This window comes from Cryptomeria japonica, chromosome 8 (assembly GCF_030272615.1).
Source record: "Cryptomeria japonica chromosome 8, Sugi_1.0, whole genome shotgun sequence".
In the NCBI taxonomy this organism is placed as follows: Eukaryota; Viridiplantae; Streptophyta; class Pinopsida; order Cupressales; family Cupressaceae; genus Cryptomeria; species Cryptomeria japonica.
The window spans coordinates 489,466,084-489,493,247 of record NC_081412.1 but is presented as its reverse complement, the minus strand read 5'-3'; the positions used below and the strand labels follow the sequence as shown (position 1 = coordinate 489,493,247).

General features: G+C 35.0%; 1 protein-coding gene across 1 annotated transcript; it reads left to right on the top strand.

Annotated features, from left to right (window-relative positions):
• The first annotated feature begins 10,362 nt into the window (after positions 1 to 10,362).
• Positions 10,363 to 14,637, top strand: LOC131060062 (protein HOTHEAD). The gene is made up of 6 exons (XM_057993164.1): positions 10,363 to 10,628; positions 10,723 to 10,982; positions 12,345 to 12,735; positions 13,374 to 13,723; positions 13,803 to 14,287; positions 14,415 to 14,637. The coding sequence occupies exons 1-6, from the start codon at positions 10,562 to 10,564 to the stop codon at positions 14,467 to 14,469; spliced, it is 1,608 nt and encodes a 535-aa protein (XP_057849147.1). The 5' UTR covers positions 10,363 to 10,561; the 3' UTR covers positions 14,470 to 14,637.
• The last annotated feature ends 12,527 nt before the right edge of the window (positions 14,638 to 27,164 follow it).

The following is a 27,164-nucleotide window of genomic DNA, read 5'->3' as shown; positions in this document are numbered from 1 at the left end:
CCAACATCTAGGAGTTTCTTGAGTTCTGTTTTGACTAGCACTGCAATTTGGGGATGCATCTTACGAAGCTTCTGCTTGACAGGTTTGGCTCCTTCTGCTATGGTGAGGTGATGCATGACTAAATTAGGATCAAGCCCAGGCATGTCTACATATGACCATGCAAAGTTGATCTGACGCTTCTGGAAGAACTCTATAAATTTAGGTTGTTCCTCTAGAGTGAGAAGAGATGCCAGATGTATGAGATGAGGATTTTCAGGAGTCCCTACATTGTATTCTTTGGTTTCCTCGATGAGAATCAATGATCGTTCCTGTTGTACATTAGCAGAGAGAATGTCAAACCCTTCATCCTCAGGTGCCTCAGAGAGGTTTTCACCATTGGATACGCTCTTTCTTTTTACTTTTGTTGGATCAAACAGTGCCACAGTGTGGTTTTCACCGGAAGATCCATGTTTTATTGTTATATTTTTGCAGCTGAAAGGTTTGGCATCCACCCCAAAGTATGCTGCGCTATTAAGTTCAATGGCAAATCCAACTTTGTGATCCCCGCTTGGTAGGTTATCCCTTAATTCCAAAAATTCAATGATGGCCTCATCGTTCTGGAAGAAGTCAAGACATGGGGAATTTGGTTGGTTCCATTCGATGAGTTCAGGGTGAATAATGGGCATTACTTCATCGATTAGGTTAAGTTCGTTAGAGGTATCAGTGAGGGTTAAGACGTTATGGTGAAGGTCGTTGATGGTACTCTCCTTGTTAGAATCAGGCATAGGATGAGATGTAGGGCCTGTGGAAGATGTTTCCAATTCAGGAACCCAAGTGGTCTTTATCTGTGCTTCTCCGTAAACAGGGATATCTTTGCGTGGTGGAGGTGGTGATGTGTCTTCCTCATCTGAAGTGTTAAGCTGTACAGAATCAAATTCCCACTCATGTGAGTCGGTCTCTGAGTCACTTTCCAGCATCTGATTACTATACCATACTGGGATGTCCTTTGAGTTAAATACTGTAGGGGTGATTGGTTGATGTACCTTTGTAGTGATCGGTGCTGCAGGAAGTTTGATGGGGATCAAGGAATCTGATACGGGGAGTATCGGTAATATTGACTCAGTGGTTCCTGCTGGAACTGTTGGTGCCATAAATACTGCTGCGGGTTCTGATACAGTTGCTGCTGCTAATGGTGTTGTTGATGGGATTACTGGTTCGATTGGTGGGATGATTGGCATTGGTGATAGTTGTGTTAGGATTTTGAGCCTCGATGGGGCTGGTGTGATGGTGTTTGATGCTTCTTTGATTATGAAAGGTGTCCTTGTTGCAGTAGGCTGACATAATGGTTTGCTGGGTTTTCCTTTGAATTTGAGCTTAGGAAAGATCTCTTTTTCAAAGCCTAGGCCTGTTTTACCTTTGGGCTTTAATTCCGGCAGCAGAGGTTCATGTCGTCCTTGTTTGCAATATCCCAAAGCACTCTGACCATCATACCCCATTCTTTGCATAATGAGGAGACCTTTACCATACTGATCCGTAGGAAGCTTAACTTGCGGTATATCAGTGGTGATGGGATCTTTATAGATCCATTCCGCTAGGTCCTCATCTTGGGTTTCTTCCTCTTGACTCTTTCCAAGGATGAAAGGTGTTAAAGCACATGCTGGCGTGATCAGTGGTTGTTGGAGTAACTACTGTGGTTTACCATGTGTTCTAGGAGAAGTGGGCATTTGTCCCACACAAAAGAGTTGACTCAAGTTGTATTCCCCAGGACCTTCCTCTACTATTTTCATTTTAAGCTTTTCTTGCTTCGGGATAGTGGTGTTTGAACTGGCAAGAGAGGCTGGACTTATATATGATGTGGAAGAAATGGCTTCTCTATTATTAGGAACAGTAATCTCTGGTTGATGGCTGATATTATGGCAAAATGCAAAGGGGTTTGCATCGCCCAGAATTGTGATCTCTACACCATTATGTGGGAACTTGATACATTGATGGTAGGTAGATGGAATGGCTTGCATGGCATGTATCCAAGGTCTCCCTAATAATAGATTGTATGGTAGAGGAAGGTCCAGAACCTGACAGATGATGTGCTTTACCACAGGGCCCACGCGGATTGGTAGTACCACAGCTCCTTTGGATGAACGCTCTGCATCGTCATAGGCTTTGATTGTGATCTTCTTATGAGGATCCACTGATTCTACCGCATAGCCCAATGCTATGACCAACTGTAGTGTACAAATGTTCAGGCCTGCTCCATTATCGATCAAGACTCGCTTGATCCTTTGTTGGTTGATAAAGCCTTCAATGTGTAGCGAAGCGTTATGAGGTTGCTGGAAGGAAGAGTTGTCACTTTCGGAAAAAGTGAGACAAGGTGATGACTTTAGACTTCCAACCATTGCTTGAAATTGGTCTGTATTCAGGTTTGTAGGGACTGATGCCTCTTGGAGTGCTTGATCCAAGATAGTTTTATGAGATGGCGATAGACGCAAAAGCTCTAAAATGGATATAAGAGCAGGGGTTTTGTCTAATTGTTCCACAAGATTGTACTGCTTTGGGATGGAGGTGGTGCCTTGTGGAGTTGCCTTTATGGTAACTTTGCCGTGACGCGTAACAACATTGCAATTTGAGTTGGGATTTTTGAAGGTTATAGTTGCAACTTGTTCATTGGCATCATACAGATGATTTACAGTGTAATTATATGCAGCCTGTGTATAATCAGTGGTATCAATGCCTCGCCTGGAAGTGGAAGGACCCCTTTGATCTTGTGATGGAAGTGGATTTTTGAACATCAGATGATCATTATTGGTTGTTTTTGGGTCATGTCCTTCAATTTCAATTTCTCCTCGATCAATAAGATCCTGAATAAGATCTTTTAATCGGTGACAATTACTTGTCTTGTGTCCTCTTCCTTGATGGAATTCACAGTGTTCAGTATCTCTCCACCATGCTGGTTTGACCTGAGGCTCATTGTTTGATAGTTTAGGTAGAGTGACCAAATTTTGAGAAATGAGTTGTTGCAATACTGTTTCAATGGGTTCCCCTAAGGGAGTGTATGTTCATTTTTGTTTTTGCTGACGAGGTCTAGGTTCATCGTGAGATGTGATGCGACCTTGATTAGAAGGAACATTTGTGTTGTTTTGAGGTGGAGGATTTTGTCCTGCAAACCGAACCACAGGTTGTGCGTTTTGGATAGTCCGGGCATCCACAACCCCATCGTTGACGATATTCTTGTTTTTATTCCAGAAGCTTGGTTTATCACTATTGAAGCGCGGGCGAGGACCATCTTTTGGTTCATTAAAGATTTTGATGAGTCCTTTCTTGATGAGTGCCCGTTCACATTTTAAACCCTTGGTGATCATATCATTAAAAGAGTCTGTGTCTTTGACATCCAGGTGAAATTCCATTTCTTCGTTTAAGTTGGAAATGAATATTTCCACTAGTTCTCGTTCAGGCAACTGAAGAGAATGTCTGCTAGACATTTGGCGCCATCGTTGCAGGAATACTGAGAATAGTTCACTTGGTTTTTGTTTAGTGTTGCACAGATCAGCCATGGTAATGTCGCGTTCAATGTTATGAGAGTAATGAGCTAGAAACTTTTGGATGAGTTCCTCAAATGTTCTAATGCCACCTGGTAGTTGGGAAAACCATGATGTGGTTGTTCCTCCCAATCTTTGGGGAAAAAGGCGCATGAGGTATGTGTCTTCATATGCCACTTCAAGACAAGCGGAATGAAATTCTCTGACATGATCGCGGGGATCCCCCTTTCCTCTATATTTTTCAAATTTGGGTGTTTCGAATCCTTGTGGAAATGGTGGCATGTAAAGATTCCTATCAAAAGGATAGGGACAGATGTCATTGAGTGAGAATTGGTTAGTCTTGACACCACTATGAAGCTGTTGGGCGAGATTCTCGACTTGTTGCTGCAACATCTCCATTTCATTTGGAGGAGGAGGTGGTGGGTTACCTCGAAGAATGTTATATCTGATGGGATCTCTACCTCTTTCCTCTTCATGGTGACTTTGTCTTTCTGATGCTTGTCTTAATTGGGCAAGATCAAAGTCAGAGGGGAGTTTTGCTCCGTCTTGAGCGAGTCTTAAGAAGTGAGCATCCGCATTGCTCCTGAGTATTTCGTCAAAAAGTCTGTTAAAGAGAGGGTTATGCTGAGCCCTTTCTATTGTTGCAGGAGTGGGAGTACTTGGGTTTTCTTCATTTGCATTTCCTCCAAGTGCTTCTTGAAATTCATTGAGATTTTCCTCTTCTTCTTCTTCCCTTTCTATTTCTCATTGCCTGGACTGTGATCGGGTTTGGGCCATTTTGTTTATAAGCTTTTTGTTGAAGTTGTGTGAAAATGTTGATGAGTTTTTGTTGAAATGAGAGATTGATGGTTGGTGAATTGTGTTGCACGTGGATCTCTAGCACCTTTAAGGTGGATGTAACCGAAATTCCTTCTTTGAATTGCTTGTTTGTTTGATAAGTTTTGATGTGATAAGGTGTAGAGAAATCTGAGATGTGTTACAGATTTAACTACCTAGTAATGAGAGGATTCACTCATGAACTAGTTTTAACCTGCGTAGATGTGTCTCTTAGGATGAGCTTATCCTAGATGTAGAAACAATCTAAAAAGTGATGTGATGTGTTTGATTTCAAGCAATATCTAAAAGACAACTTGGGACAAGAACCTCTTAATGTTTTGAGAGTTGGGACGGATTGATGATGAAGTGATGATGTATGAGTGAGATGATGGATGAAAATGTTTTCAACTTCAATAAAAACTTTGTGTTACAAATGGGACAAACTCTATCTCTTCCCTTTCGGGTGTTGGTGGTATTTCTCGAGCTGTGTTGTATGTGATACAGACGTTTGGGAAGAAGTTGGGATCAATCTTTCCTCCTTGGTTTTTGTGATAAGTCAGAGCTCTATATTGCATAAAAGCTCTGCGGTTCAATGATTCAGAATCAAATTCGTTTGTTTTTCCTTGAAGGTAGAGATGCATGTGACGCAGAAAGACTCTATGTGAGACAAAGATTTGTCTATTTATATAGAAGAATTTCCTCCTTTTGATCAAAGCCTTTGAGCTCAATGGTCTTCTTTTCAAGTTGATATTCTGATGACGCTTCTTCTTTCGCAAGATGTGAAGAATGGTCATAAAATTTGACTCTTTGTTGTTTGTACCTTGTTTTTGATGTTTTTGGTTGTTTTGACAGATGTTTGGTTGGATGAATACTTTGTTTTTGGGAAGTGATTTTTTGATTTTTCTTTGACAAGAAAACAAAGCAAGCACACAAACACAAGAATGTTGCCCCAAAGGCACAAATGAGTATGGGTCTAGATCAACCCAATCCTTGGACTTTTATATAACCCTTCCTTTAGATGTATTTTAAGGTGTATTTCCAAAGCCTGAAGTCGGCTCAATTTGCACTTGTTCTTGACTAAAATGAACACACTTCAAACACTTTTTATCCCTAAGGTCAAATGGCCAGTTGTGATAAATTTAGCCCACATCTTGATATTTCTTCGACTTTGGTACTACATACCTTATGAATCCCGCCGTGGCAGGTAAGGATGTGATATACTAAGTCTTGCACGAGCATAACAAATAGATGATCCCTATGATGGGGGAGTCACCACTTTTATCAAGCCACAAGTGACTTTTCAAAAAGCTATGTTTCTACTCAAGGAAATAAGTATGGTGAGTATCTTGGGAGCAAAACCATCTATGCTCTTGCACTAAATTATATCGCAAATATCCTCAATCAATAGAATGGGTGGGCTACTATTTAAAGGTGTTTAGTCATGTTCAATGTTTTTGGACATAAGTTCATTCTGCAGTGACTCACTTAAGAGCCTTGTAACTGGTGGTGGGGCCCATTTGTCCTTTCGGCCAGTTACACTGTAGGAACAACTATACCCAAGGCTACAGCTTTCGCTCTCACCTAATTTCTGTAGCGGCTCGAAGGATTTACCGCGCGAGGTCGTTCCCAAGAGTGATGTGTCTCTTGGCAGGCCTCTCTTAAAAAGATAAAATTTTGAGTGTTACTAACACTTTTCTCTTGCACCTAGGACCACGAAAGCCAAGGGAGAGGATAGTGTGTGTTAGAAGTAGGACCACTTGACCAACTCTTTGCACAAGTGTGCCAAGCACGAAAAACACTTGTTCTTTTTAATCTGTCATTGCAATGTGATCTAACTATTTGGAGATGTTGCTCCAACAGTCATAGTGTTCTTTTTAACTTCAAAGGCAAAATATTTTGTAAACTAGGAACTTTGAAATCCTAGTCAACTGAATTGAAAACACGTCTTGCTTGAAGTAAAATTGTTTTTGAGCTTGAAGGAAAAATGGCTTGTTCTTTTTAGATCGCCCAAAATAAAGTGTTGATTGTAAATTTCTTTTAAGTTGATGCAAGAAAATAAATTTTGTTTTGTTGATTTTAAGCACCAAAACGAAGTTTGTTTCCTAACTTGCAAGAAATAAAGTTGTTTTGTATAAGTTTGTGGTTCTTTTTACCTTGGAACAATGAAATTATTTTTAAGAGCCCCAAACAAAATGTGTGATTCTTTTTTAAAAGCCCAAATTTGAAATGTGAAGTTAATTTTAAACCAAAATAAAAAGTGAATTCATTTTTTAAAACCAACTTAAAAAACAAGTTAGTAAAAAATATAAATCTACTTTTTAATCTAATTTAAATCTGCACAAAAGAGAAAAATAGTTAGTAAAATCCGCCTATTTGGTGGGCTTCTACAAGCCTAATTTTTTTTTTGGTTTTTTTTTTTGGTTACAAGGTGATTTGTACAACGTTTTGTTACAATAGCGCTAGTCTGCGTTTGAACAAAGGCGTTATTTAACACAAACGCACTAAAAGAAAGGGAAAGACAGAGAAGGCAAAAGAGCTGAAACAGGGTGAATAGCACCAAAACAATGTCAAACGCGCCAAAACAGTGTCAAAAGCGCAACCTGTGTGACATTTTCAACATTCAAACATGTTATTGGTTAAAAAAAAGTTGATCTTTTTGGTGTTTGGATTCACGTCGGGTTCACCAAATGATGCTCTGCAAAAAGGATTAGAAAATCTGTTGGATGGCAACACACACAAGAGCACAAGAAACAAATGTTAGTGTTAGCAACAAAAGATTATCCTAAACAGGCATATCAAGAGAGATATTAAGCATGAAATAGAAAGCATATAAACATAGAATAAAATAGCTAATCAAGATGCTCATAGTTTCTCCTCCCTTGTTCCTCTCCTCTCCAAGTTCCAAATGAGTGTAGCTCTCAGCTTTTAGCACTAGCCATGGATGCCATATGGAGATTCAAGATAGTTGAATATGATAAGCAAATGCTATGCAAGTGTAGATAGTGATGCTATGAGAAAGCTCTATGCTAATGCCAGTATAACAACAATACTCTAATGCTTCTTCTTTGCTTGAGGAGAAGGGTTCTATTTATAGAAGAAATGGGGAAATGAAGGGTTAAGATTGAGTAATCTTAACAAGGGTTAGGATTGAAAGATATTCAATCCATGTGAGACTTTCAACCCAATCCCATGTTGACAAGTGTCACCATGAGGAGGCTTGAGAGGAGAGATAAGGAGCATTAAATGCTTGAGGGGACATGATGGTTACCCTAGTCAAAGAAATAAATGCTTTGAAGAGACACATGGGTTACATGAGGGTTAAGTTAGGGGTCAAAGTCCTTAACCATGGGTGCAAGTGGAATTAACCATTAATGGTCATGTAAGAGCCATAAGTGGTTTGGAAGACTTTAGAGGTTAATTTGTTGAACACACAAATCATTAATTGCTTTTCAAAGACTTTGGAGTCTTTGAGAAGTGACTCCAATTTGCTTAGGAATGTGACAATATTTAGGGGATGGATTAGGTTAATTAGGAAAGGTTTAGAAGAATCTAGAAGGGGTTTAGGCATGCAAGTGGATTTTGTAGGAAAATGCAAGTGGGAGAAATTTTGGTATTTTCAATTAAAATAAAATCATTTATTTCAATTAAATGGTGTAATTTGCATTTGGATAAATATTCAAATAAATATTAATTTATTTAAATGAGAAAAAGGAAGATAAAGCATTAAAATGCTTGAAGACTTTGAGGGAAACCATTAAAGGCTTGAAGACTTTAAGGAAAAACCATTAAAGTTTTAAGAAGACTTTAAGGGAAGCCATTAAGTTTGAAGACTTTAAGGGAAACCATTAAAGGCTTAAGAAGACTATAGAAGGAAGCCATCAAGTTCGGAGACTTTAAAGCCATCAAGTTTGAAAACTTTAAGGGAAACCATTAAAGGTTTCAAGTGGGTGAGGATAAATAGGATTTTAAATAAATAATTTATTTAAAATAGTTGTGCAACTTGCATTTGTAGGAAAATACAAGTGGGTGAAGAATAAAGGTGATTTAAATAAATGATTTATTTAAAATAATTGTGCAACTTGCATTTGTAGGAAAATACAAGTGGGTGGAGGATAAAGGTGATTTAAATAAATAATTTATTTAAAATAATTGTGCAACTTGCATTTGTAGGAAAATGCAAGTGGGTAGAGGATAAAGGTGATTTAAATAAATGTTAATTTATTTAAATGTGAGAGGTGGGATTTTGGGGGATTTAAATAAATATTAATTTATTTAAATGTGAGAGAATATTTAATTAAATAAAAATGATTTATTTATTTAATTAATGGTCTGAATTTGGTTAAGTGAATTAAATCAAATAAATTGAATAATTTATTTAATTAATAGGAGAAGAGGGTTAAGATGAATTAATTAAATATTAATTTAATTAATTATTAATTGATGGTTAAATAATCAAATAAATATTAAATATTCATTTAATTAAGCGGACAGATTTATGTGACTACAAATATTATTTAGTAACTTGTAGATAGTGGGCTTCCTATTTTGTCTACTTGGAGCCTATTAAAGGATGATGTTATGGTAGACACATAAGCATAAATACTTGCAAGCGTTTTTGCTATTTCAATATAATGGGTCCAGTCCCTTTGAGTGCTATTTATAGATTAAAAAAATTAACTTAATTATTATTATAATCTAGATATTATCAAGATTATATACATTATTTAAATTAAACAGATTAACTTAGTTATTAATATATAACTTATAATAATTAGATTATAAATTAATGTCAATAATATTTATTAAATCTTGAACTCTATGTTTTCAAATGAAAAAAATAGTATTCATATAGAGGTATCAAAATTATCCTCATCAATGTTATTATCATGTGTACTTCATATCTTTCTAATTCTTTTTTTTTTTTTTTAAATGATTTTTAATTTATTAAAAATATAGATATTAATCTATCTTTTAAATGATTAATTCATTAATAATTAATTCTGTTTTATAATTCAGATAAGATGCAATCTGTTTTTAGGTCTATAGATGACTTGCAGTATATGAAACTCCTTATATTTCAATCTGTTTTTAGTATATGGAACTCCCTATATTTCAATCTGTTTTTGGATCTACAGATGACTTGCAATATATGAAACTCCATGTACTTTGAATATACACGTGTTGTGTTTCAAATAAGAGATATATGCACCCTACCCTATAGATTTTGCATTTACATTCCATAACAGCATGTACCAATAAAATTTATAAAATTTGATTCTCTCCATCAACAAATTTCTCAACTTAGAGATTGTGTTTTTATGATCAATTCCATCGTTTTGAAATACTTCACAATGAGGAAATCCAAAGGCTAGTTGTATAGAACCATGTGAAATCCCTTCAATGCCCGTATCTCAGCGATGGATTATAAATAGATGTGGGTTCCCACATTCAATAAAGCTCTCGGAAAGTCTTCTTTATTTTTCCAATTTTTTGTAGTTGTCGGCGTCTACTACCTTGAAAAAAACTTACTCTAAATTTATTGCAGAAAAACCCACGATGACATGCCAAAGAGCCCACGTCGGATTGAATGATGAACAAATCGGTCACCTAATTCTTCAAATTCTTGTGTCTTAATTTTCCACCCATCCATTAATTATAACTAAATTAATCTCATAAAAAACAGTAGGAATTTATTAGTGTCTAGCATTTGCCGTGCAATATCTTCCTTGTAGAGCTGTCTTGCAGAAAGGTGGCCAGCATTTAGTACAGCGCTGCATGGGTTGCACCTAATGAGCTGCCCAACTGTGAGCTCGACGTAGAAGATTGATGAATTGATTGAATAGAATTTGGGACAAGAAATTTAGTGAAGGAAGGAAATGTATGAGAGATAAGTCATGGTGGTCCTCACCACATAAATGGCCACTGGTTTGCCTTTCCAGATGTTCACTTTACCCATTATTGCATGCCAGATGTACACGTTCTCAAGTCTTGCATGGCTCAAAATAATCTGAAACACCTTTTTGGGTTAGTGGGCAAGCCAGAGACATTGAAAATATGGTCCTGGTAGATATATCATAAAGATTCTAACTAACTGGTATTTATGCCAACACTTAATTCAATAAGCGAAGGCACAGGCTGTACCAAATTTGTGAGAGAGAGGAATAAATATGTCCTATACTAGACCTAAGGAAGAAGTTGAAAGGCTTGCAGTTTTGAACGTGTAGCTGCTTGAAATGGGTGTGAAAACTAACATACTGTTCTTCTGTCTCTTCATTAATGCTCTCTGTACGTCTGGAAAAGGTTGGTATCTTAATGTTTTTTGAGCTTTTATACTACCTAGAGGTAGTCTTTCAAGGTTTGAAGAAGTTTTTTCTTCTTTGTTTAATGTTATCAGGACAGCATTCATTTGTGAAAGAAGCAAAGAATGGGCAGTGGAGGAAGTCAAAGTATGATTTTATAATTGTTGGGGGAGGAACAGCAGGATGCTCTCTTGCTGCCACTCTGTCTCAGAAGATGTCTGTCCTCCTCTTGGAAAGAGGTGGATCCCCACTTGGTAATGGAAACATATCCTACAGTATGGAGAATTTTGAAGCAAATTTGTTTGACTTCGATTCTGACCGCTCGCCCACCCAGATTTTTATATCTGAAGATGGGGTAAGATTCTGATAATTGCATGACCCTTTTCTTTGTGTCATCAGATTGTGCTGAAGATTTTTTTTAGTGCTTTTCAAGTTAGTAAGTAAATTGGTTTACCAGTATTGATTACAGTGTGCTATAATTCTTTCCTTTTTTCTTTTTTTTTTCAATTGGTAAGAAACCTTTCATGCAAACCACTAAGAACCTTGTCAACTATAAAAGGGTCAGAGAGTTAAATATTTTCATCAATAGATCATACTTTCTCTTTTTCGACTGTTTTCATCATGATGATGTTGGATCATAATTTCTCTTTTCTGGTTATCTTCATCATCATGTTGGATGTTCTTGATAGAAAAAATACTTGTCAAATCCAATAACTCCAATAAATTGAAAATAACAAACAATTCTTCTTATATTAATAAAAGAAAACAAAATCTTGATATTTAATGTTTACACTCATGACCGAATTTGCTATATAAGGGATACATCTCCCATGCATCTTTTTCCTCTTATAACTTGCTAAAGGGATACATCTCCCATGCTTATAACTTCCTAAAAGGATACATCTTCCAATGCATTTTTTTGCTTAATATATGTCTGAATAGGGACTTCCTACTCATGACTACTTCACCACGTAACTATCTAAATATCTAGAAAAGTAGCAAATAGCTTTCATATTTATTAACAAAAATATTTAATAAATAATTTTTAATCTTTTGTGATGTCTTTAAAAACCCAACTGTAATATATGCATGGAATGAGTGGGCTTATCAATCGATCACCTAAAAAACCAGGGTTGGCAAGTCCACATCTACTGTTCTTCTTTGACATTTTGGTAAGTCCACAACTACTGTTCTTCTTTATTAATGAGAGCTTTCATGTAATTGTACTTCTTCGTACGCTTATACTAATGAAAAAATTAATGTTCTTGTACCTCCTTGTACTCTCTTTTTCTTTCCTTTAATGGTGAAAATTAAGATTTATATATATATATATATATAGTGCAAGTACCCATTTTTTTGTTTTCAGCTTCAGTTTAAAAATTTCACTCTTTTGATCTTTAATTATAAAATAATTAAAATTTACCTAGTTTTTGAACAAAATCCTACATTATGAACCAATTCATAGTTTTAATTTAAAGATCTGTTAAGAAATGGGTCGTTCCTCTTTAAATCCACCATAATTTTAGAGCTCTGTAAGTAAACTTCTTTCTCTCACTCAAATTGTTTGATGTCTTTACTATTATTTTAGAGGTCATGCAACTATAACTTCTGTGACTGTTTGTCCCTGACTGCCAACTAATTTTAAGCTTCAACTTGGGCTGTGTTATGTCAGTTGAATTCAATGGTAACTAATGGGAGTGCCAACATTATGAACCAGGTGATAAATGCAAGAGCAAGAGTGTTGGGAGGAGGTACTTGTCTCAACGCAGGATTTTACACACGTGCGAGTTCAAGTGAGGTGAGAGCCATGGGATTGGAAGCAGGACTGGTGGAGCAGTCTTATCGTTGGGTGGAAAGTATAGTGGCCCACCGACCTCCCACAAATGAATGGCAGGATGCAGTAGCGAAAGGTCTCTTGGAGGCAGGTGTTTCTCCTTACAATGGCTTCACATATGACCACATCCCTGGGACCAAGCTTGGTGGGACAATTTTTAATGGCACTGGACATCGCTCTACAGCTGCTGATATTCTTGTTCAACGTGGCAATCCAAGAAAACTTACAGTTTTGCTATATGCAACTGTTCAACGTCTTCTTTTCTCTACAAAAGGTATATGGTTTGTATCCTTTCAAAATCCTAGTTTATCTAATAAAAAACATATATGGTTTGGACATGTTTTGTGTTGCTTTAGGATGGTTTAGACAGGTAGTTTGGGCATGGTTGTGTCTCATTTTATAATGGTTTGGGCATGTTTTTTTGTTGTTTTAGATTGGTTTGGATATGCTTTGCCTTATGTCTTTATGTCTTAGTAGCTGTAGTTTTTGGGTTAGATTGTGTTAAGATATTTTTATCAACACGATCAGACTCCATGATCCATCATTGGAGTCTGATCCATCATCAGAATAGTAGAGAGCTACCCTTCTTTCAATTATCTATTGTTCTCTTTAGCTCTGTACTATTAGAATTAGCTCTGTACTATTAGAATGTGATCAGAAAAAAGTTGATGCAAAAAATCTGACACAACCTAATCCAAAAACTACAGTGACTAAAACTATAAAAATATGATAACATTAATGTTTTGCCTTGTTTTAGGGCAGTTATTTTAAAAGATCCAGTCGTTTTTTTCACTTCAGAATTATGTTTTCCCGCTTATCTAATCAAAAACATATATGAATTCTTTAAACTGAAGAACAATAACAATAATGAAGTCCATTTCTTTCTTTGCACTTGACATACTCTGTTTGCAGATAAAACGAGGCCAAAAGTGAGGGGAGTTGTTTTCAAAGATGCAGATGGAGCAGAGCAGCAAGTCTTTTTGAAGGGAGATAAAAGTGAGGTTATAATATCTGCTGGTGCCTTAGGAAGCCCACAGCTGCTTATGCTTAGTGGGATTGGGCCTGCAAAAGAATTGAAGTCCATGGGAATACAAGTGATAATGGACCAGCCTGCAGTCGGGAAGGGCATGGCTGACAATCCCATGAATACTATTTTTGTACCTTTCACAACTCCTGTCCCAGTCTCTCTCATACAAGTAGTGGGCATCACCAAATTTGGAAGCTATATAGAGACATGCAGTGGATTTAGATTATATGAAACGGTATAAATCTACATTTATTATTCATTTCATGTATATATTGCAATTATGGGTGACTAATGAAATGTGTTGTGGAAAACAGGGTACAACTAAAAAGGATGGAATTATTCTGCAAAAGGTGAAAGGTCCTCTTTCCAAAGGTCATCTGAGATTGGATAACAGTACCAATGCTGAAGACAACCCAATGGTGAAATTCAATTACTATGATCACCCAATGGATCTACAAAGCTGTGTGAAAGGAATAAGGACCATCCAAAAGATCATTGGGTCTCGCCCAGTGAAAAAATTCATTCCCCCTAGCATAAGTCTGAACAAGATCATGAATTCAAGCTTTTATGCTCCAATAAATTTGACTCCTAAGAGCACAGAAGGATGGGGATCATTAGAGCAGTTCTGTAAGGATACAGTGACTACAATTTGGCATTATCATGGAGGATGTCAAATGGGTAGTGTTGTTGATAGAGAGTATAGACTCTTTGGAGCAAATGGTGTTCGAGTCATTGATGGATCCACATTTCTTTTCTCTCCAGGGACTAACCCTCAAGCTACTGTGATGATGCTTGGAAGGTGTACTTTCTAACGTTATTATTTCTGATTTTCGAATCACACTAGATATGCTTTTTACTCTTACAAAGATTGCAGTTCTCTTCTGCTTTCTGTAAACTGAAATATATATTGTCTTGTTATTGTGCAGATACATGGGAGTGAGAATCCTGAGAGAAAAACTGGGCCCATCTGCAGGAGTATAATTTGCTCATCTATTAACATAGATGAATTCTCTTAGTTCGGTTGTTATTCGGTTGTTAGTTTGCTCATCTATTAACATAGATGAGCAAGATTTCTCTTTCTATTCATCAATGAAATTCTCTTTAATTTATGAATTTTAAGGGCATTTATGATCTTTCATATGTTCACAACCTTGTATCATTAGGCTGGTTTCTAACATCACAATGATTATGTGCTTTTTATTCAACATCAAAATTAATTTTTTTATATATATATATAACAAAAATTTCTATTTAAAATTATAATAAGAATCATTTTTAAAATTTGATTTAAAAATAATAAAAAATTGTCATATTATTTATATTTTATATGATTATAGAATTATTTAAAAATTAGCTTTTTTTTTAAACTTTACAAAATTTAATTAAGAATCATTTATATTTTATGATTATTAAAACGATTATTTAAAAAATTGTAATAAAGAATTATTTATATTTTATAATTAAAAAAATTCTCTCTTCATAAATTTTTTATTTAAAAACAAAAACATAATAATTTTATTTATATTTTTAATTTTTTTAAATATAAATTGTATCTTTAAACAAATATTGAATTATGTTTTTTTTTTAACAAAAATATAATAGAAAAGTGTTTATATTTTATAAGTAAATTTTTTTTTTCTTGTTCTCATTTTTCAAATACATTAGGATAACATTTTCTTTTTAGAATTAATAAAAAAATATTTATACTATTTGTATTCTATTAGTTTAAAAAAATATAGAAACTTGTAATAAGAAGCCATTTTTAGTTCTTAGTTCTTAAATACATTGTGACTGAACATTCAATAAACATGATCTTTTCTCAAATTGTATGTGATTGAATATATTTCTCACATCGTTTTTTCTTAAATTGCATTACGATTGGATGCTTTTCTTGAATGTGTTATGATTTGAGTGTTAATAAATATTTTATCTAAACATGATTTCTTCTCAAATTGTATGTGATTGAATATATTTCTCAAATACAATATTGAGTGTTTAATGAACACCGTCTCTTCTCAAATTGCATTGCGATTGGATGCTTTTCTTTCTTGAATGTATTATGATTTGAGTGTTAATAAATATTTTATCTAAACATGATCTCTTCTCAAATTGTATGTGATTGAATATATTTCTCAAATGCAATATTGAGTGTTTAATGAGCACTGTCTCTTCTCAAATTGCATTGCGATTGAATGCTTTTGTTTAATGTGTTATGATTTGAGTGTTAATAAATATTTTATCTTTTCAAATGCACTAAGATTAAGTGTTAATAATCACGTTCACTTTTCAATAACATTGTGATTGGATATTCTTTTCAAATGTATTATAATTGAATATTAATAATATTTGGTTTTCTACAAGATTAAACATTTAATAAACTTTTATTTCTTATTTTAAATGATTAAAAATAATAATTAATTATCTTCAATCTAAATTTTTTTTTTTCTCAAAATCTCATTTTCAGAGATTCCAGTCCACTCTTATCTTTAAGCTAAGCTCCTATGGTGATGATAATGATTGGAAGAATAAAAACTAGCTGAGATAGGTCTCCATCACCTCATATCCATCATGCATGCTAAGTAGACAATAGCATAACATATCTCACCCCTGAAAAAGGATTATCAAGGCACAAAATATGTGAGAGCCATTGCAAAAGCATAGTAATATTGTATGAATCTTGATTTTTTTCCCATTCATCAAAGGATGATATTTTGTGGAGTTTTTCCTTTCTAGTATGGTAGAATATTTTGAGAAACTAGAGCATACAGATAATCCATTTTTAAGGGTTGAAATTGTATTATGTTTAATATTATTTTTAAAATGAAAATTAAGGATATTTAGAACACTAAGGGTGCAATAGTATATGTAAGGACATTTTGTAAATGCATAAATGTTATATTCTAATGTAAAACTTGACATTCTATCTTGTTTTTATTATTAATCATGATAATGAGTGCATTATAGTATTTGGTACTCTTGAAATTATTTGTATTACATCTCACAAAATTTTTAGAGATTCAAATGTCACAACTAAAGTCTATGATCTAAGTAGGGCAAAGAGGAGGTTAGAGGTATTGAATAGTGGAGGAACTTCTGCTAGCCATCTTTTTTCGCAGAGGTGGTCAATTATTTGAGAAGCACCATTTTTTTCACATTTATTCTTTATATTTAATGTTGATTGTGATGAAGGAGGTGTATTAGAAAAGCCTTTTCTAAAGATGGAAAAGGGATCTAATGTAAAGAAAAAACAACATGGATCGTTGTCTAAATAGTTCAAGAGTTTTTGGATCTTAAGAATTATACTCTTACAACCAGATCATGAGACATATTGATGGAGCAACAACTCAACATAGATGGTTGTCAAATAATTTAGAAGATCAATTATTCATGGGTTTAGGGACGTGGTAATTTGGGAACTTGGAAATTTAACTTGGGATCAAGCCAATGAAATTATATTCCTAGTTAGTGCAATAAACATAAAATCAAAACACAAATACACAAGCAATATACCTCCATTCCTCCATGATGAGAAAAAGTGAAGGTACCTTACTCCACTTGATTTGCTCTTTTTGCTTATAGAATTGTGGATTGTTCTCAAAATAGCATAACAACAATGAAAATTTGGGCATAATAAGATTATGATTGCAAGTGATGGATTGGTGAAGGGAGAAGGATCCAATTTATAGATTTGAGAAGAGGGAGATCAATGGTTGGGATTCAAATTTAAATGGATGGATGGGATTCAAATCAGATGGTTGACGTGGATTGAGGGTCCTTCAAGCTTTGAGATGATGCCAAGTGGCATCATGGGAGGGAGTTTACAAATTTGAAAAATCTTGTCATAAAGTCAAGTCTTATCTCATTTGTAAGAGAAAGAATGAGAATGATTAAAATAAAGGAATTAAAAATTCCTTGGAGTGTACTTTTGGAGAAAGTATTTAAGATTTGAGAAAAAAAAGAGGAAGGCAATTTATGGCAAGTGGGTGACTTATCTCTTAATCCATGGATTAAGGAAAGTGTAAATGATTAGAAGAGAGCTTGGTGGGGATTAAGTGAGATAGAGAGGGGATTAAGAAGCAAGTGGGGAATATAAGAGGATGTGACATTTGGAGAGAGAATGAGTGGGAGAGAATTTAAAATTTAATTTAAATGCCACTTGGTAAAAGGAATTACAAATTCATTTTAATTCCACTTGGACAAGAAAATGGTTTATTAATTAAATTAAATAAACAAGGTGATTTACTTAATTTAATAGAAGAATAAATACTATAGTTGACTAGGTAAATAATCTATTTATTTACCTTTAGATGAATGGAAGGTAATTAATAAATAATAATAAATTATTTAATTAACCAATACGACGAGGGAAATTGACCAAAGGCTAATGGTCATTTTTAGACATCTACATTTTTTCCCTCTTTGACATTGTGTTATGAAATGACATCGTGTCATTTAGATTAAAAAATAGGACATGTGCCTCGGTGAAGAAGTCAGGAGGTTGTGATGCCCCCTTGAGAAGTTGCCCAGAAAACAAAGTTTCAAGGAACGTTGTCAAAAAATGAGAAGAAAATTAGGAGAAGAAGAAGGGAAAGAATGGGTTAATTTGATGATAGACTTGACGGAAAAGACATAAATGCATGAGAATGGCAAAAGAATGAAGCTAGAAGAGACCACAGGCAATAGAAGGGGGGAAAAGGGCTATAAATAGGCTATGAGGGACCTATTAGGCTCATTTACACTCTCATATTTAGAAAACTAGGACCTTTTAGGAGAGAAGAAGGAGAAAAGATGGTGAATATTCCATGTCACAAGCACTCAGGGGAACATGTATGATAGTACCAATGATTGCCAAAGTTAGGGGCACCAATAAGTGACCTATCCCAACGTTTATTTTTTATGATTTTAGTGCATTTATTGCTAGTTTTAGTGGGGTTAAAAATTTGAGGCACATGTTCCAGTCACTAGATTGATGTCTGCACTTGGCAACTAGCACATGTGCTTGATCTTCAATGCATGCACTTGGTCTTAGGTGCCTACATAAGCACCAAAGAGTAAAATGACACATGGACTTAAATGTTTGTCTGTGCGACTAGGGGTAGGTGGGAAGGGTAGGCTAGCAAAAATAGTGCATGCATCAATTAGCATATGTGTAATGGTGTAATTTGGAACTAAGGCCTCACCAAGTAGGTTAAGACCACCAATTAACCAAATTAACCAATACATTAAAAGGAGGATGAATCCTCAATAGATCCAATCTCAGTTAGAAAGAGGGTTGAATGTTGATTGAGGTCCTATTTCCCCTTTTGTTTGAGTTGAAATTGTGTAGCTTGAATTAGATTTGAAAATTGTGAATACTAAATCTATTGAAATAAAATGATGAAAACAAAGTGTTGCAGAAACCAAACAGAGCTACAAGATAAGATTCTGAGCACTAGAAGAGGATCATAGTCCATACTTGAAAGTTCAAAAAAATAATTCGGGACTAGGATGCAGTGCCATGGTCCTGAGGTGTTTCCAATTTTTTTGCAAAAGGCATCTCACTTTGTCTTGGTCTCCTCTGTCCTTTCCCACGTATATGACTCTTGAATCTGCCACCTAAACACCAAAAATAAAGGAAATTGTGTGGCTATATAGGGTTTTGCCTTAGTCAAACCCCTTGCTTTGGTGATTTTCACCTCCACAAATAGCCGATAATGTATTGAAAAGTGTGTGTGTGCTAGAACCTTGTGTGTATGTAAGATCCTAAATGAGCTAGAAAGTAAATCTAGAATTCTACCCTACGCTTGGAGAGTAAACCCTAAATGAATGTAAATGCTTCAAATCACAAATGCAATAATGGATCTAAAGCATGAATGTAAGTCTGAAAACAAGTGTTGTGAAACTTATAAAGATATATGAAAATAACATGAAACCATACCAAACCCTAAGGGAAATCTACAAGCCAATCAACAGTCAGTGATCTCCTATTATTCTTCAATATCCCAAAGCTTCAATTGATGATGAAAATGGTTGATGGATAATTGATAAATGCTTGAGTTTTTGATTGAAGACTCGACTTAACCTGTGCTTTCACTTCATAAGAGGTTCCTTCAATTTCTTGTAGATCGAACCTTCAAACAAGGAAAGAAAAGGCTATATGTATGAAACCCTAACTTTGTTTTTGATAATAGGTTGACCTAGAAATGATATAATTTTGCAATCCTTTGGATTTAAACATTATAATACCGCCAAAACATGATCCCAAAATTTGGGGAGAAAAAGTTGGAACCATGGTTCCGCACAATGGTCCGACTGATTTTTTTCCAAATTTTTAGGGATGCAAGGTATCATGATTATAAGGTGATTCCTAGGTTGGTACGATGATTCATGATGTTTAGATATACGAAATTGGGCCTTGAAGGTCAAAATAGAACTTAATTAGGGCTTTAATGAATTAATTAATTGAAAGAATAAAATAAAAAGGGGCACACTTAGGGTAAAGGGCCCAATTTTATGATGTATGGAGGGATAAAAGAATAATTTAGATTTAATTAAATTAATTAATTAAATGCTTAAAGAGAATTTAAAATGCAACATGCAAACACACTAAGGCGGGTGCTAGCCACCCAATTAAGGGTGTACAATTTACAATGCTACAATATGCAATTGGGGAATCATACATTCGCTTCTGCAAGGGTGCATGAGCAGTTCACACAATGGAAGGGAAAATTTAGCACATGGTGAGGATGAAAGATAGGCTAATGAAAAGGTAGGAGTGATAGTCTAATTAAAGTGGTTGTAATTGGTGTGTAGATGTAGCAATTATTGATAGAGTTATTGGAGCACTTGTTGGAATCAATGAACACTGAGAGGGGGGAGGGGTGAATTAATGTTCTGGAATTAACAACTTTCTTAACTTGATTCTTAAACCACCAGATACAAATGAATAAAAGAAAAGTGCAGAAAATAAATGCAAACAAGCACAAAACCATAACACCAAAATTTTTACATGGAAACTCTAAAAGGGAAAAACCATGGTGGGATTGAGACCCATAATATTATAATACTGTGATCAAGAGTATAATAATATTACAAGAGGGGAATGCACATGCATTCAGGCACACTGCCTAGAGCTCACTGCTCAATTACAAAAGAGGGCTACAACCCAGAGGAAGGCTCGTTACCTTAGAAAGATTACAAATGATAAATGATTGAATGAACTGGTGAATAACATCTACAAATGCCACAATATATTTCCGGTTAGGCACAAGTAGACTATCTGTCATTGTTCTGATAAACTACTCCGTTATGCTCCGCTCTGTCATATACCAGAGCACAAATCCAAGGATAGCGCACGTGAAACTACACATAAACGCTCATACAACCTTCACACACTCACATCTCATACCAAAATACTCAAATGAATCTATCTTATATATCAGCACCACCAGATTAAATCAATTCCATGTCATCCTAAAAACCACATAACACACAACATGAAACGTGTAACAATAAGTCAACTCAATCTGATTAAAAATCCATATGCGGACCTAAAAAAATTGATAAAATGATTCACACATGTCATCTCAACCACCTTGAACTCAAAACCAATCACAAAAATCATCCCAAAGATTTCACATAACACGTTACACTAAAATAACTATGTTCTTCCTGAATTACTGGATACCAGATCTTCAATCTTCCATGTGAATCAATACTGGAGACTAGGATTGCCAAATAAGCTGCCTCGAATGTCCAATCAACTACCTCTATCACCACAACCAAAACTATGCAATCAGAATTGAGATAGCACTCAATGTATCCACACTTTGTATTTCAGCTTCTAGACTTAAGCATAGATGAATAACGAACTTATCAAACTTTCGGTAGATCACTTCTACATATACCAAATATAATTTCTGAGTTGAGTTGCCATCAATGACAACCCCAAAGCATTCCTCATGCACAAATCTCTACTGGTATAGTGTCTCTTGCCAACAACACTATCCTACAATGATGCAGTTGAGGGTGCAACTAGATGACATGGACCTGGAGTTCATAGTGGTGCTCAAATTAGAGTGGGTAGATAGGTGGCCACATATGCATGAACATAATGCAGTGATGATGGTGCTTGTGGATCAATGGTAGAGTGAGATGAGTAGTTTCCATTTGTTGAAAAGGGAGAACACTATCACCTTGGAGGATGTGTGGAGGATCCTTTGCATTCCAATTCATGGAGTGCTACTAGAGTACGGTCTAGACAGAGATAACTTCTATATGTGGAGAATATTCTTGGGGGATAAGCTTCTCATGCAGATGACACAGATGGTGCTAGAGATGGTGATGCAAAGAGGCTTGACCTGATTGCCATTGTTCTTAATAGGGCTGATCAATAGATGTCTGTGTCCAAACTTGTGAGGAGATGGTTTTCCAATAGGGGGTCATGAGTGTTGTACCTTGTGATGCTAGAGTAGGGCATATTATATGCATAAGAGTATTATGTATTGGGATAGCTATATAGGGATCTACACATGATGTGTGTATATTGAGGTCATTAGAACCTCAAATTTTGAGTGACACTTGCATATATGGACATTTGAGCACATAGCTATATGCCAACCAGTGGGAGTGGGTAGCAAGACACCCATATGTATATTGCTATGGAGTATTTCTACATTATATCAAGGTGGGAGCGATGGTGTATTGGAGGAGGGTGTTAGATGGGATGACTAATTTTACATTGAGGCAATGGAGGATATGTGAGGAGTGGGAGGAGGTCAATTATTATATTATGCATATACACAATGGTCATGCTGGTTGATAGGGAGTATAGGCCACAACATAGAGAAGTATTTGTTGAACACACTACATGATTGAGAGGGGGGTGAACCAGTCTAGACCTTACAAAGCTTACTTCTATTCTATGAAACTTAAAATCAAAATTAACTTATTACTACAATTATGAAACATGAAAGCACAAAGCACAATAAACACATGAACATTGGGTTTATGTGGAAAATCCAAAATAGGAAAAAACCATGATGAGAATCACACTCACAATATGAATAATTGATTACAATGTTTTAGGCTCAAGGCCAAGGAGCTCATTAAACCTAATAGGACTTGCAAACCTAAGGCACACAAACTTAGGGTAAGATACAAGGGCCTATACAAGCTGCTAAAAAGGAACACACCTTCTTTTGACAAGTACATGGAATAGATGAACTGAAATGGACAAGATATCCTAATCTTGAAATTATCCTTGAACTATGGTGTCAAGCGATCAATATCATGGCAAACACATCTAACATCAACCATTGTCTCAAACATTGTCACACTGAAGATATCATCATCAAAGTTCTTCATAAAATGACTTTCACATCAAATTTTCTTGCATATTATTCACATTCTCTTCACATAAATTTACATGCATTACATATGTCAACTCATACAATCATCTATGTATACAATATTATTCATTGAAACTCTCAACTAGGTTGAACATAGGTAAAATATATAATATTACATAAATTCAGCCACCCAGACCTATAAATTTCATTGGATCCCACTCCAGGAGATAAAGGGGACCCCAAAACATCACAACACATCCTTCTAAAATGATTCCAATGAACCACACACACTAACAAATCATCCAAAGTCAACAGCAAATGAAACATGTAGATAACCAATAAAGTATGCTAATTGGTCAGCCCAAAAAATCCCCTAATACAAAATACATATTGCAGATCTACACATGCACCATAGTGATACCTGCATAAACATCCCAAATCAACCTCCAATGCATATTTGGACCAAAAGAGAACAATCCAAATAATATACACCACTTCAATTCGTTGGAAACCAAACCAATTGAAAACATTGAATTCAAAACAACCTAACTTCACTTGCCAATCAAACAAACATTAGAAAACTAAATTGGAACACTACAAACCAAACGAAATGTCCTCCAAGCTGCAACACTTGAATTCACATATCAGAGAATTGTCAAGCATTCTTTGAACTAGTTCTGACAAACATCTCATTGTTAGAAACAAAAACAACCAACTCTATCATCTAAGCAATAGAGGACTTATAAAACTGATAGTGCAAAATACACATGTCATAAACATTATATCCAGAAGTTCTGTAATCCATAATCTTCACAAACTAAAGGAATGAAAAGCATCCTTCCACTAGGACATTAAATATTCTTTCCTACATATTGAAACTTCCATTACACCAACCTCTCGAAAACACCTCAACATAACCACTAGATCACATAACAACATCAAAACACTCACTTCTGGACCATTTGTAACTCATAACGACACCAACGACAACATAGCTCAACAACTTAGGTTTCCAACCTTCTCTCCCTTTGTCATTGATGGAAACACTTGTACCATCAACAACAAACACATTCTATTTCTCTCTCCCAAAATATCTGTATCAGTCCCCCCCTTTAACATCAAGGACAAAGGGAACACTACAAAAAATAAGAATTACTCTATGGAAATCTCTCCCCCTTTTGATTGTTGCAACACATCATTCACAACCACTTTCTTGAAATCACACACAATACACTTCTCCCCATGGGAGCAACAACTACATAATCCATGAAATAAAAGGTGAACTTTAAATCTCCCCCTAGATAGATGAACCACTTGAATGCATCTAGTTTGAAGGAGGGTAAATAATCCCTAACTTCTATCAGAGATACTCAAAAGTATCCTTCACCAAAGCCTTAGTAAATATATCTACAATTTGTTCCTTAGTAGGTACACACTCCAATTTGACTTCCTTCTCTACAACCTTCTCTCTTAAGAAATGATACTAGATTGAAATGTATCTAGTGCTTGAATGCATCACCAGATTCTTTGGAATGTTAATTACACTTGTATTATCACACATAATAAGAATTACCTCATCATACTTCACTTTAATATCCTTACGAGTTTGCTTCATCCACATGACTTGAGTACAACAAGATGTTGCTACAATGTATTCTGCCTCTACAGTAGATAATGATAGTGGATCCTTTTTCTTACTTAACCAAGAGACCAATTTGTTTCCCAAGAAAAATGCATCACTTTTTGTACATCTCCTTTCATCATCACGTCCAACCCAATCAACATTTGTATATGCTCTCAAAGTAAAATCATCATCCATCTTATACCATAATCCATAATTTGGAGCTCCTTTTAAATATCTAAATATTCTTTTTACTACTTGATCATGATATTGCTTAGGATTATCTTGATATCTGGAACCAAATACACAACTTGCATAATATATGGTCTTGAAGCAATCAAATACAACAATCCTCGAATCATATATCTTAATTGTTTTTTATCAACTTCCAAAGACCCATTATCTTTGCTTAATTTATAGCTAGTAGCCATAGGGGTTTCAACTAGTTTATAATTATCCATCCCAAAATTCTTCAACATCTCCTTGATTTACTTGGTCTGAGAATTGAAAATACCTTTTTTATAATTGTGTAACTTGAAGATCAAGGAAAAATGACAACTTACCTATCATAGACATCTCAAAATCCTTTTTAATTTCTTCTACATATTTCTTACATACATAATCATCTCCTCCAAATATGATATCATCAACATCCACAATAACAATCAACAATTTGTCACCTTGAATTTTGAAGTAAAGATTGCTATCTGTAGTACCTTTTTCTAAAAGTATGCTACAAAAATACTTATCTAGCCTTGCATTCTAAGCTCTGGGAGCTTTCTTGAGTCCATAAAGTGCGTTCTTGAGTCTACAAACCATATCCAGATATTCTAATAGCTTGAACCCATCCAATTGTTCAATGTATACTTCTTCTTCAAGTTCTCCATTCAATAATGTTGTCTTGACATCCATCTGATATACCTTAAAGTTCTTATATGCAATAAATGCAAGGAACATCCTTATAGTCTCCATTCTTACCACTGGAGAAATTGTCTCCTCAAAGTCTATGCCTTCAACTTGTGAATAACCCTTACACACCAATATTGCCTTGTTGGACTTGTGACTTTTCCATCTTCATTTATCTTGTTCTAGAACACCACCTTAGTTCCTATCGTGCATTCTTATCCACTGATCTAGGTACCAATTCCCATGTTTGATTCTTCTCTCTATGGTTTAGGTCCTCTTCCATTTCCTTTAACCAAATCTGATCCTTTCTTCATCTGCATAAGTCTTTGGCTCTACCTGAGATAAGAAACAATAGTTTGCTTATTCACTAGTTTTTGCAAGTCTTCTTGTTGTCTAAACTCCTTTATTCTTATCTCCAATGATCTGTATCTCTGAGTGATTATTTCACACATAATTTTTTGGTGTCTTAGGTATTTTTAAAGGTTCTTTTTCTTCTACATTTGTCTCTTCTTTATATTCTAGAGAAACTTTCTCTTCTGTAACCACTAGAACAACTTCTATCCCAGTCTCAAATTTAGGTACAATCTTAGTCCGATTTCATTCTTTAGTAACTCTAACATCTGCACTATCCACAATTTTATTTAGCCTCTTGTTTTAACATTGGTATGCCTCACTCCTTTTAGAGTATCCCAAAAATATTCCTTCATCTAAACTTGCATCAAACTTTCCTAGATCTTCCTCGTTTATCCTTATATAACACTTTCTTCCAAAGATTATGAAATACTTGACTATAGGGGGTCTTCCATTCCATAGTTCATGACGTGTCTTTGTGTGATTCACTCTTATTTGTACCCTGTTTATAGTGTAAATAGTAGTATGCATAGCTTATTTCCAATACACATTAGGTATGTTAGCATCCTTCATCATAAGTCTAGCCATTTCAACAACAGTCCTATTGTTTCTTTCAAGAACTCCATCGCACTGAGGGGTCCTAGGAGTAGAAATATGTCTTCTAATATCATGTTCTTCATAAAATCTATCAAATTCATTTTATGTAAAATCTCCTCCTCTATCAAATCTTAAACATTTGATCCTAGAATCAACTTGTTTCTCAACCATAGACTTGAATACTTCAAACTTTTCTAATGCTTTAGATTTTTCTCTCAAGAAAGTGACCCATGTCATTATAGAATTATCATAAATAAGCAGCATAAAATATCTTTCATCATTTAGTCCTCTTGTCCTTGTAGGTCTACATGGATCTATATGAATTAGCTCTAAAGTTCTTGAAGTTGAATACTCCTTCTACTTGAATCTCCTCTTTGTTTGCTTTCCTAGCTGGCATTCCTTGCACATAGTATCTGCAGGTCTAGTAATCTTTGGCAAATCTCTCATAACATGAGTAGAATTGATCTTCACCATATTTTAAAAATTGAATGTCCCATCCTAGTTTACTTGTATATGTGGGGCCTTGTGTTTATCTTCTAAGCACTATGGGGTGGACCTAAGGGTTCTACATGTTTGGGTAGTTGTTTCCAACCTCCATTGGGGATCGGTGGACTAGTTTGTGTGTGTCAGAAGGATCTTGATATCTTCTTGTCTAGTACCTTCTTATTTATGATGCAGATCATTTAGTTATTATTTTAGTAAATGATACATGTATTATTATAAATCATTGTAATTGTATCATTATTAATATAATTTGGACACTCCTTAGTGAGATTGATGTAATGTATTTAAATGTAATTCTAGAGTAGTGTTAAGCAGTTAGGTGTTGGTACTGACTACCATTATATGGATGGATGATCTATCTTTTCTTA